The sequence below is a fragment of the Oncorhynchus mykiss genome, chromosome 18 (assembly GCF_057628025.1).
Source record: "Oncorhynchus mykiss isolate SJ-2025 chromosome 18, ASM5762802v1, whole genome shotgun sequence".
NCBI lineage: Eukaryota > Metazoa > Chordata > Actinopteri > Salmoniformes > Salmonidae > Oncorhynchus > Oncorhynchus mykiss.
In genome coordinates this window covers 46,973,615-46,986,233 of record NC_143039.1, presented here as the reverse complement: position 1 = coordinate 46,986,233, position 12,619 = coordinate 46,973,615, and the positions used below count along the sequence as shown (strand labels likewise).

General features: G+C 44.1%; 1 protein-coding gene across 5 annotated transcripts in view; it reads left to right on the top strand.

Moving 5' to 3' along the window:
* Positions 1-10,877: 10,877 nt before the first annotated feature.
* The window catches only part of LOC110496190 (uncharacterized), a 30,922-nt gene continuing 29,180 nt past the window's right edge, over positions 10,878-12,619 (top strand). Inside the window, exon 1 of one of the 5 annotated variants that reach the window (XM_021571940.3) lies at positions 10,878-11,668. In XM_021571940.3, the coding sequence (XP_021427615.1) occupies positions 11,641-11,668 (28 nt within the window). In that variant the 5' untranslated portion in view covers positions 10,878-11,640. The remainder of the gene's footprint in view (positions 11,669-12,619) is intronic. The other 4 variants (XM_021571939.3, XM_021571938.3, XM_036952728.2 and 1 more) reach the window with 4 other exon arrangements.

Below are 12,619 nucleotides of genomic sequence, written 5' to 3'. Positions count from 1 at the left end.
TCAAACGGTCAGAAACAGACTCCATGAGGGTGGTATGAGGGCCCGACGTCCACAGGTGGGGGTTGTGCTTACAGCCCAACACCGTGCAGGACGTTTGACATTTGCCAGAGAACACCAAGATTGGCAAATTCGCCACTGGCGCCCTGTGCTCTTCACAGATGAAAGCAGGTTCACACTGAGCACATGTGACAGACGGGACAGAGTCAGGAGATGCCGTGGAGAACGTTCTGCTGCCTGAAACATCTTCCAGCATGACCGGTTTGGCGGTGGGTCAGTCATGGTGTGGGGTGGCATTTTTGGGGGTATGTGCTCGCCAGAGGTATCCTGACTGTCATTAGGTACCGAGATGAGATCCTCAGACCCCTTGTGAGACCATATGCTGGTGCGGTTGACCCTGGGTTCCTCCTAATGCAAGACAATGCTAGACCTCATGTGGCTGGAGTGTGTCAGCAGTTCCTGCAAGAGGAAGGCATTGATGCTATGGACTGGCCCGCCCGTTCCACGGACCTGAATCCAATTGAGCACATCTGGGACATCATGTCTCGCTCCATCCACCAACGCCACGTTGCACCACAGACTGTCCAGGAGTTGGCGGATGCTTTAGTCCAGGTCTGGGAGGAGATCCCTCAGGAGACCATCCGCCACCTCATCAGGAGCATGCCCAGGCGTTGTAGGGAGGTCATACAGGCACGTGGAGGCCACACACACTACTGAGCCTCATTTTGACTTGTTTTAAGGACATTACATCAACGTTGGATCAGCCTGTAGTGTGGTTTTCCACTTTAATTTTGAGTGTGACTCCAAATCCAGACCTCCATGGGTTGATAAATTTGATTTCCATTGATAATTTTTGTGTGATTTTGTTGTCAGCACATTCAACTATGTAAAGAAAAAAGTATTTAATAAGAATATTTCATTCATTCAGATCTAGGATATGTTATTTTAGTTTTCCCTTTATTTTTTTGAGCAGTGTATTTTAAAATACATAGTACTGTGTTCCTCAATGTTCACTTACAATATTTACTGAGCTACTCCTTTCTCACCAGCTCTTACCCTCTCAAGCAACCCTAGGTCTATCATTGGCTGAGGGAGCCACCAAGGTGGGATAGCACGAAGAACCAGAGAAGGGCTGAACTCCTTCCCAAACAGTCCCATCTCTCGCCATGCCATTATCTATCCACCAAAAACTTGTATTCAGACTTCGTTCATGCTCCCAGCATTCTAGGAGTGCAATTTTGTAAGAGTGTAATCTTACGTCTTTGAAGATTTACCCAATTATGCCATTGTCGGTTGTTTTCTCATCTTTACCAGCATTTTTCCCAACTCTACCTGCAGTGCTGCCACCGGGGTGGTCCTGATTACTCCACAACACATTCTTATGGCTTGTGCCTGGATTACATCTATCCTTTCTAAAAGATGTCTGAGCTGCTGATCCATACGCTACACTACCATAGTCCAGTGATCAGACAGGAAATTAAGTCCGGGGGGGTCATCCAGTATGGGACATCCTTTTTCTTTTTGCACAACCAAAATAAGTTTTTCACACATTTAATACATAATAAATATTTTCTATTACATTTAGTTTATTTAAACTTTTTTTTTAATGATAATTATGTGGGCCTTTTTCTGTAGGCTATGTTACAAACAAGATTAAATATGCATTAGGCTCATGTATTCAGCAGCTGGCAGGCAACCAGATGGAGTGATTGGAATAATTTGGCCAGAGGATGCAGACAAGACACCATTCATTCATTCATTCAATATTCATTGATATATTATTTGTGCCACTTCAAAATTACAAAGCGATCATCTGAGTGCATGTCATCAATAGGTGGCAGTGTAATGTATTCTATCACCATCACAATTCACTGACAGTAAAGAACCTGGCGAAATGGAAGTAGTTTCCTCTACCACTGATCTGGAATCAGAATTGGTTTCTAGCTTGAGCACTGAAATGACAAGGACTGAGTGAGTAGCAGCACAGGTGAGATGCAAGGAATGATCAACCTATCGGGGCAAAAAGCACTCGACCCACCAGAGACGCATTACTAAGAGAGACAAACGCAAACATGAAGAGGGGTTGACAAGCTGACAGGTGGAGGAGTGAGGAACCCAGACATGACTTGCAGACGAGTGTGAAAGGCTCTGAACTATAGAGAACAAACATGCAGGCACTCTCGCTCGCCCTCTTTTTCTCTCTCTGGGCGCCCACTGTCACTCATCTGCCTCATCAGTTGTGCCTATTGTGTCAAGCAGGTTAAACTAGATTAGCTCTTTGTCTCACGTCCTCTCTCAGAAGCTGGTTTCAAAATATGCTGCTATTTAGTCATGAAGAAAAACACGACCGTTGCTAAAGCCACAAACCTGAATTTGTGTGTCAGCAAACTGCACCCCCTGACACTTGATTTGCTAAAGCAAACTGCACCCCCTGACACTTGATTTGCTAAAGCAAACTGCACCCCCTGACACTTGATTTGCTAAAGCAAACTGCACCCCCTGACACTTGATTTGCTAAAGCAAACTGCATCCCCTGACACTTGATTTGCTAAAGCAAACTGCACCCCCTGACACTTGATTTGCTAAAGCAAACTGCACCCCCTGACACTTGATTTGCTAAAGCAAACTGCACACCCTGACACTTGATTTGCTAAAGCAAACTGCACCCCCTGACACTTGATTTGCTAAACTAAGGAATAGGGCTGGAGAAATGTAAGCACCCTGAAATTCATGGATGAAACTATATGGATTGAATCTGTATATTCGCTCCAGAAATGATTAAAAAGGCTATACTGTAAAGGCAGCAATACAGCCAGACAAGGGTGGCGGCAGGTAGCCTAGCGGTTAGAGCGTTGGGCCAGCAACCAAAAAGTCACTGGTTTGAATACCTGAGCTGACAAGGTGAAAAATCGGTTGACACTTAAGCCTATTTTGCTCCAGGGGCACTTTAGTACTATGAAAACAACACATTTCACTGTATATGACAACAACAAAAAATTGCCACGTAATAATTGTGTTATTGCCGCATACATCTTTTTGATGTTGATTTTTTGGGAGGTTTGGCTGCTCTATCTAACCCTGTGGTCATATCATCACTGCAGCTGTGTTCTTCCCATAATTTGTGTGACAAGTTTTGGCACAGGGCTTCTTGACACAAGCAGACTGTAAATAGTATGCTACAATCTGCTATATTTACTGCTGTTCAATCATCATTTAAATTAATGATACACTTCAAATGAGTGGTTTCAGCAATTTCAGCCACACCCATTGCTGACAGGTGTATAGAATCGAGCACACAGCCATGCAATCTCTATAGACAAACATTTGCAGTAGAATGACCTTACTGAAGAGCTCAGTGACTTTCAACGTGGCGCTGTGACAGGATTCTACTTTTCCAACAAGTCAGTTTGTCAAATTTCTGCCCTGCTAGAGCTGCCCCCGCAACTGTAAGTGCTGTTATTGTGAAGTGGAAATGTCTAGGAGCAATAACGGCGCTGCCACTAAGTGGTAGGCCACACAAGCTCACAGAAAGTGCCCACAAGTGCTGAAGCCTGTAGCGGTTAACAATTGTCTGTCCCCATTTGCAACACTCACTACCAAGTTCCAAACTGCCTCTGGAAGCAACCTCAGCAGAAGAACTGTTTGACGGGAACTTCATGAATTGGGTTTCCATGGACGAGCAGCCACACACAAGTTTAAGATCACCATTTCCAAGCATCTGCTGGAGTGGTGTAAAGCTCACTGCCATTGGACTCTGGAGCAGTGGAAACAAGTTCTCTGGGGTGATGAATCATGCTTCACCATATAGACAAATCTGGGTTTGACGAATGGCAGGAGAAAGCTACCTGTCCGAATGCATAGTGCCAACTGTAAAGTTTGGTGGAGGAGGAATAATGGTCTGGGTAGGGCTGTGGCGGTCATGAAATTTTGTCAGCCCATTAATTGACCGTTAATTAACATAACCACTTTTAGTATATCCAGGCTCCACACAATCAAGCCTCTGATGCTTTGGATCATCTACATTTAAAATCAATTGAATATACACCATCACAATAAATGAATGATTTATTTTAGGCAGATCTAAAGAAACATTACGATATTAAGAAAATGTATTTCAGAATAACAGAATATAAATTGGCCTACTGTATGTTATCTGTTTATTGTAAGGTTCTGCTTTTCTTTTCTTAGTCAACCTTGTGTTATTTTTCTTTGTGTTCTGGAACGTAGCCCTGTCTTTAATTTGTGTTCATTGATTTCACCTGTGTTTGTTTCTCACCTGGTCTCATCAGCTCCCTATTTAGTTCAGTTATTTCTGTTTGTATGGTTGGGAGGTATTGTTTGACTGTGTTTTACCTGTGGTTTGACCGTTGCATGCCTGTGACCACAACCCCTGCCTTCTGCGAAGGCTTAATAGGCATCTGCAGCGCTCTGCGCATGAGTCTACACCTTTTTCTCCCGGAGTATTCATTACAGCTATGAGCCGTGCAATACACTGTAGGCTTGTTAATTTAACAGACAAGATATGCTTATAAATCCCGTGCCACTATTTTATATTATATGATTTTATAGTAAGAATAATATAATTGACCTTGGCTGAATAAAGTAGAATGGACATTTTACCCATTCCCGAACGCGAGTGCACGCATATGAAGGTGGCTATGTTCAGTGTAAAATTGAACATTTGGAACGGGTCCTATACACTATATTTAGCGATTTTTGGCAATTTTAGTGAATGATACAACGCATAGAATGCGTTAGAAATCAAAAGATATAAGGGCTGCATGATGCTACTATGGGCTATTGATGATCTGAAAAAAATCGCAAACAAAAAAAAGCTTGCCTCAGGCTGCACACGTTGTTCTCTCATCAATGATCATATTTTCACCCATCAAACTATTCTCAATATAATTAGAATGGATTACTATGGAAAATTCGTTTCGATTTAGAATGGCCCATTATCAAATGGGCAAGAACAGGGGCAAGACAATAGCGAATGGAGGCCACTTTCCCGCCTGTACGTTTTTCAATCATATTGGGTAGCCTACTCCTGTAATTTCGCTGCGCCACAGATTATATTCTGCTCTAACTCTGTATGCCAATTGGCTCTCCAACCCTGTTCCTGCAGCTACAGTACCCAGTGCTTAATTTGGGAAACAAAGGGAAATCTGTTCTTGAACATGGATAGTAACATGTTTTTAAAACGAAACATATTTCATTCAACTGTTGACAGCCACTAAAGTAATGTGTCAGTCTCAATTATGGGGCGGGAAAAACCCCTATTAATAGGCTATTCAAAAACAAATGTGCTATAATTGTAGGCTAAATCTGAATTTGTATCATTTAGGCTAGACCAATTATGTACCAAAGATATCTTAAATCAATGTTTTAATGTTTTTCTGCCAGATGTAATATGTGGTAGGCTATGTATTGTATAAAGGCACAATCATTATTTTTTTTTAAATGTAAGAAGAAAAATCGGCCTTGGGCTCCTTCATATCTTGGCCTATGCTTATGCATCAGCTCTAATATGCATATGGGGGTTTTGAATGAATAGTCACTTTAGAAAGCGCTGTCCATTTGGTCGTGTTAGGCTTTGAAACAACATCCACAACGACCATGTTTTCCATTCAGTTTCAACCTGTTGTCGAACTTCTTTCTTCAAATTGATCAATCACAACAAGGTGAGTTTCAAAAAGCACATACTGTTTTGATGATAATTGTTTGATGTTATTTTTGGGGAAGACTCTTTCCTGTTTCAGCATGGCATTGCCACTGTGCACAAAGCGAGGTCTATACAGAAAATGATTTGTCAAGATTGGTGTGGAAGAACTTGACTGGCCTGCACAGAACCCTGACCTCAACCCCATCGGACACCTTTGGGAGGAATTGGAACATCAACTGGATTAATTGGAACATCAACTGCAAGCCAGGCCTAATCACCCAACATCCATGCCTGATCTTACTAATGCTCTTGTGGCTGAATGGAAGCAAGTCCTCGTAGCAATGTTCCAACATCAGGTGTAAATAGAAGCAAAGGGGGGACCAACTCCATATTAATGCCCATAATTTTGGAGTGAGACGTTTGACTAGCAGATGTCCACATACTTTTGGTCATGTAGTGTATACTGTATACTGATTCTTGAAGAATATAACTTATAAATGCCTCATGAACGTAGTAAGCACAACTGTCTTATCCCATCGTAACCCCAAATACTATGATTTGACGCCGTTGTTTATGTTTTGTTGTCATTTGGGCCCGTAGCTTCAAGTTGCTGTCAATCCTTTAACAGCTTCAGTGAAGGCTGAGTTGAATAGTACATTTATATAACATTCACTCAGGGGCGGACTTAGTGATTTGAAGGCCCTAGGCAGAGCCCCCCCCCCCCCTGCGTTTACATACGAGATAGGAAATGTGCCACGTCCTTAAATTATCCGCCAATGATCTGATGCCCACCAGCCCCACCTGCCCTCTTTAAAAATATATAAAAGGACGGAACTCGCTGCAGCGCACACACCTACCCGCCTAACACTCTGCACCATGTTAGTGTTCCTCTGTGTCGTCTCTCTCCTCAGACTTGCTTTGGGTGCTACTGTACCAGACCAGGAGGAAGAGCTATTCCAAAATTCCTGCCTCATGGGCTGGTATGACTTCAACGGACGTTGCTATAAGTATGTTGCTTCACCAGTGGTCTGGGCTAACGCTGAGTCCTACTGTGTGTCTGAGGGAGCAAACCTGGCCTCTGTGCACAGTGAGTCAGAACAAATGTTCATCTCAACCCTGATCAAGAGTTTCGACCCTGCGGAGAGACCAACCTGGATCGGGCTGTCTGACGTCCACATGGAGGGGAGATGGATGTGGTCTGATGGGTCAAAGGTAGACTTTACCAAATGGTATGAAACACAGCCTAATGGTGGAGTGACTGAAAACTGCGTAACAACTCATTTTTCAGGCCCAAAGTGGTTTGACAGAGACTGCAACAGCAATTTGTACTCCTTTGTCTGTGCCAAACGTCTCTGCAAATGAGCTCTCTTTCGAGATGGAGTGACTGTCCCTGGCTGTCCTGAGACTTCCATCCTGTAGAGGAAACCTGGTTTTCAATAATAAAGAAACATGTTTATTGGAAAATAATGTTGAATTGAAAATCCTTGAAGATGAATTGTAAGTAGAACTAAAAAGGGTTTGTGTTTGTTTCAGCTGTCTTTTTCTTGTGTCAAGAAACCCTGCACCAAAACTTGGCACAATAATTATGAGAAGAACACAGCTGGGTTATGTGGCAATACCCAACTCTTCTGGAATGGCTGTAGTCCTGCCTTTGAAACACAGCTTACACACACAAAGGTTATCCATCTGCAAGTGGTGATAAATGTCAATTAAAAGAATCCAGATTGGGTCTCATTCGCAAGGTTGAAAATATTAGCAAAACATTAGCAATACAACACGTCTTCACATCCTTGCAATGGATGTTTTTTAGGATTATGATAAAGTAAGAAAGCAGTAGTTAGCCATTTCAGGCATTTCTAAGCAGTGCCCTTCAAAAACATTTACATAACATACACTCTGAGATGGTGAATGCACCGCGTCCTTAAATGATCCGCCAATGTTATGATGCCCACCTGCCCCACCTGCCCTCTCAAATAGATAAAGGGCAGGACGCACTGCAGCACACCTAACTGCTTATCAGTCCCAGCACAAATAATCAGAGCTGCAGACCTCATAACCGTCTGAGAGAGAAACGTCTGTACCATGTTTGTGTTCCTTTGTCTGTCTCTCTCCTCAGCCTTGCTTTGGGTGCTGAACATGACAATCCCTCCCGTAACTGACCAGGGTGAAGAGCTACCCTCAGGGGACTCGAATGCCTTTGGAATGTGGTTTTCGAGGGATTTTCAATTACTATAGTATTGTATTTCCCACCAAAATAACATGACCTTAGCCCAAAAGTTCAAATATATACCAACGTATGCATTTATAGGGACAGTGTTGCAGTTTTACATGTTATACAGAAACAATATTTTACTTCTTCCTTGTTGGGGAGAGAGAGAGAGTGGTTTTTATTTTTCAATTGTGAGCATTATTTAGTATCAATAGCAGTGAAGGGATACAATTGACAATTTCCTATTTAGAATCAGCAAGCAAGACAATACGACATCTTAAATACGTATAAATGAAATGATTCTACATATTATATATATATATTATAATGTCTTATAAATAATCCTAGTGCTGATGATCAGGTGGATGCTTGTAGTGGAGTTAGGATACAGTCAGACAACAAAGTCACAGTAGGCATGACTAAAGTGGCAGTGTGCGTTGCTCACTGGTTTCAAAATGTTGCAAAGGGGAGAAACCATCTCAGGGTAGCAAAATACCGACATCACCACGAGAGACAGCTAACCCAATACGCTTAACCAAAGGGGTTGAGTCAGTTTATGTGTCCTAATGAAACCACAGTCGTCCATCTCAGTCGCCGTGAGTGACGGCACGTGCCGATCCAATAAGCCGGTGAGTAAATTAAAACCTCGCTGAATTGCTCCTAGTCTACCTAAAGAATCGATCGTCGCCAAGGGCAACAAACCGGTACAGTTGGTGGCCCCAAGGCATGCTCTCTGTTTGGATTAGTGGGTTGTCAACAATGGCAATGCCACCGCATCCGTTCTGGATGTGCATGGTTCGCTGGGGGCCTGTATTCAACACGGCACCTGAAGTGTCACTACGGCTATTGCAGTGTGTGTGGCAGTTGTGCTGCGAATGGCTATTTTTAGCCATAGCAGTCAGTCTTGTAGTGAGGTCTGCTTCGAGCTATCATGCATAAGGTTGGGTTCCGATGAGGGGATGCTATGCGGGTAAAAGGTATTTATTTTTGATGTATCAGGGCAGCTCGAACAACCAGATGGTGAAACAAGGGTAAGCGACATTTATTCTGAGATTTCAAATAGTATTTGAACTCAGGTCTGGGAAGAACGTTACTGTGTGAGGGAAATAAGAATAATATAAATAATTCTGAACACGTGAACACGTGGTCATTGAGGGAAATGGAAGAATCCTAATTCGGCTACCACCATCTACCAATGACAGATGAATGAAGTTTGTTTCGGACCTCAGACAGGCCTGGAAGGCAATGCATGACAAACCTACGCACATTTAAACCACCACTAACCCTAAACTCGACCAATTGCAATTCCTTGCCGAAACGTAACCAATCACACTACTCGCCTAAACTTAACCAATCACATTCATTTCTGCTATCGAGGAAGAGCCGCCCTTATAACAAAGCTCCAATTTACCATACATCGGAGAGACATCATGTGTTTTTTAATGAGGAAGCGTAGTGGGAGGATTAAGAAAGTGTTCCTGAGAGCGACTTCTCTCAGCCTGTGTCCCAAATGGCACCCTATTGGATTGCCATTTGAGAGGCAGTCTCTGAGTCCTCTTCCCTGGGAGAGAGCAGCAGTGATCAGATGCTTTACCTTCGGGTGTCTGGAGGCCCATTGAGCCTATTGAGCATATTGATTGAGCTGTAGGTGCGAGTGTGGGACGGTTCGTTATTTGTCTTTGCTGTAAGCTTTTGAACCTAGCCTTTTGTGGGATTTATATCAGTATGTGTGTTGGGCAGCTTGGTCTCATAGTCTAGACGTAACACAGTAAACGTAAATCCGGGACACTCACATTAGTATAACATGTTCTGTTTGGTATGGTTGCATGAGACAGATAGTTACTTAAGGCAAAAAAGAAGGTTCGGTGGTTGGGGGATTCGAGTTTGAATCTCATCACAGACAACTTTAGCATTTTAGCTAATTAGCAACTTTTCAACTACTTCCTACTTTTTAACTACTTTTTAGCAACTACTTAGCATGTTAGCTAACCCTTCCCCTAACCTTAACCCTTTTAGCTAACCCTTCCCCTAACCCTAACCCTAACCTTAACCCTAACCTTAACCCCTAGTCTAGCAAACGTTAGCCACCTAGCTAGAACGCTCTCTCTCAAATATAGTTCAGGCACCAGTGAGGTCAAAGTGAATATCTAAGTACTGTCCTACCATGAGACTCAGCTTGTGATAGACCAACTCATTACCAAGAATAGGATTACCCATCAGCCCCTTCTCTTGGCATGTCTCTTTGTGATCACCTCTCTTTGACCCCTAACCCCCTTCAGTGATGAAGTAATAAATATGCACATGTGTGATGCATGCATGTGGAGAGATACATTTGCAGACATGATGTTCATGATGTTCATGAACAAATATGGACACACACAAGTAAAGTAAACACCAAATACATGGAAAGACCAATAGCTAGCCAGCTAGCCAACCAGCGAGCCTACCAGCCAGCCATACAAACGCACCCACATCACACACACACACACACACACACACACACACACACACACACACACACACACACACACACACACACACACACACACACACACACACACACACACACACACACACACACACACACACACACACACACACACACACACACACACACACACACACACAGAGCCATACATAGAAACATGGCTGTTCTCTGTCACCCTTCCTCCTCTCTCCCCCTCTGTCACCCTCCCCCTCCCTCCTAGGATATTAATTTGTGCATCTCAGCGTCACCCCTCCTTAACATGACTCAACGCGTTCCCCCCTTCACTCCTACCTCCTCAGCTCCCCTCTCTGTCTCTCCATCTGTCTCTCTCTCTCTTGGTGTAAGATGGACATGTTCAAGAAGAGATGTCACTCTTTCTCCCCTTATTCAGCCAATGCCCACACGTTCATATTCTAGTTATTCTAGTCTATTCTATATCAACCAATAGTTTTATGACTATCCACATGACCAAATTCGACGGCCAATGCTGTCAAAGCATTGAGCTCCATAGGGAAAAAGCCAGTATTCAATGTGTGAGATTTGACTCGGCGCATAAAAGCAGTCACTGAGGGAGTAGGAGAGAGTCAGAGAGCTCAAGGACTCATCCGTTGTCCTCCTGCCTCGCCTCCACACAATTGAATCACTGTCTGAGTTTATATGTATATTGTGGGAATAAGACGAAGAGAGACGGAAGGAGGGAGGGGCAGAAGGAGAGGAAAAGAGCTGTACTGCATTGCCAGAGAGAGAGAGCGAGAGAGGGAGAATAGAGACATACTAGACACATTTATCTCACCGTCAGAAGACAGAGAGGATGTTTCCAGTTGACAGAATAGGTCAACATTTCTGCTAAATGTGTTATACTTCAATCACTTGGAGAGTTGGGATATTAATGGCATTGAAGTAACTAGTACTTGCTTGTCATTATTTCAAACGATGTCAAGTCTTTCCTTCCACACCTCCCTCTCAGACACGTTGATTTACTGACTGACTAACCGGGGATGCTCCAGCATCGCGACGCTGCACTCTATCTGTGTCTCTCTGTGTGTGTGCCAGTGGGTTTGACGGAGGTAAGGAGAGAGAGGGAGCGGGGGAGACAAAGGCAGAGCAAGAGGAGAGAGCGAAAGGGAGCAAGAGAGTGAGAGAGAGGGAGAGACGTGCACACACACACACACACACACATACGGAACGAGACGGGAGGAGAGAAGAGGAGTGGAGAGAATGCCTGGCGAAAGGGTGGCGCTTCCTCGCTTGCTGCTTCCAGGGCCTCTGTGAGAGACAGACACCATGGGCTGCATCGGCTCCCGGACCATCAGTAAGCAGACCCCCATCTTTTCCCCATCTGCTTTTCCCCCAGTGACGAGGGAGATGGAGGAGGGTGGGAGTGGGGGAAGGGGGACTCTGGGGGGGGACTCTGAATTTCTCCTCTGAAGCCGTAAGTGCGTTTCTATGGAGACGTGTTGGTTAACGGGGCTCGGCAGCGTACGTCTGAGGCTAGACAGAGAGGAGAGGTTTTTCTTTTGCATGGTGAATGCTGAATGTGGGGAATAGGGAGAAATGGCAAGGCGACGGCGTGACAATGGAAGTGAAGGCAATTTCTAGTGGACTGGAATACGGGCCGACTCGGTTGACATTTAAAATGTATATGCCTAATGGACTGTACGACCATGTGCACATGGAGATAGGTGTGTGTGTGTGTGTGTGTGTGTGTGTGTGTGTGTGTGTGTGTGTGTGTGTGTGTGTGTGTGAGAGAGAGAGAGAGAGAGATATACAGAGGGCTCTGAGGAGACAGATAGAATGAAATATGACAGTAGAGGTTGTTTACAATGATGTCAGGGGAGACATATTAAAGGAGAGAAATAGAGAGAGGAGGAGGAGAGACAGTGAAAGGAATGATGTGAAATCCTGTTAGCAGTGTCTGCATGGTGTACTGTTGCACATATAAATAGTAATGAAGAGAGAGGAAAAAACAGGGAAAGAGGGAAGCAAAGAGAAAAGAGAGCAGACCTCTGATTTTCATGACGGATGAAGGGATCGGATCGGGGGAGGGAGGGATGGATGGATGAAGGGATGGATGGATGAAGGGAAAGTCATGAGGAAATGGACTTAGTTTGACGATGTGTGTGTGTGTGTGCGCGCACTCCCTCTTGTTAAACCGCCCTCCTGCCATGACTTAGAGCTAAGGTTGTGGTTGTGTATGAGCAAATCGCAAATGTTCCCCTCTCCTCCGTCGGAGTGCGTCATGACCGGCGGGTAGTGAATCAAA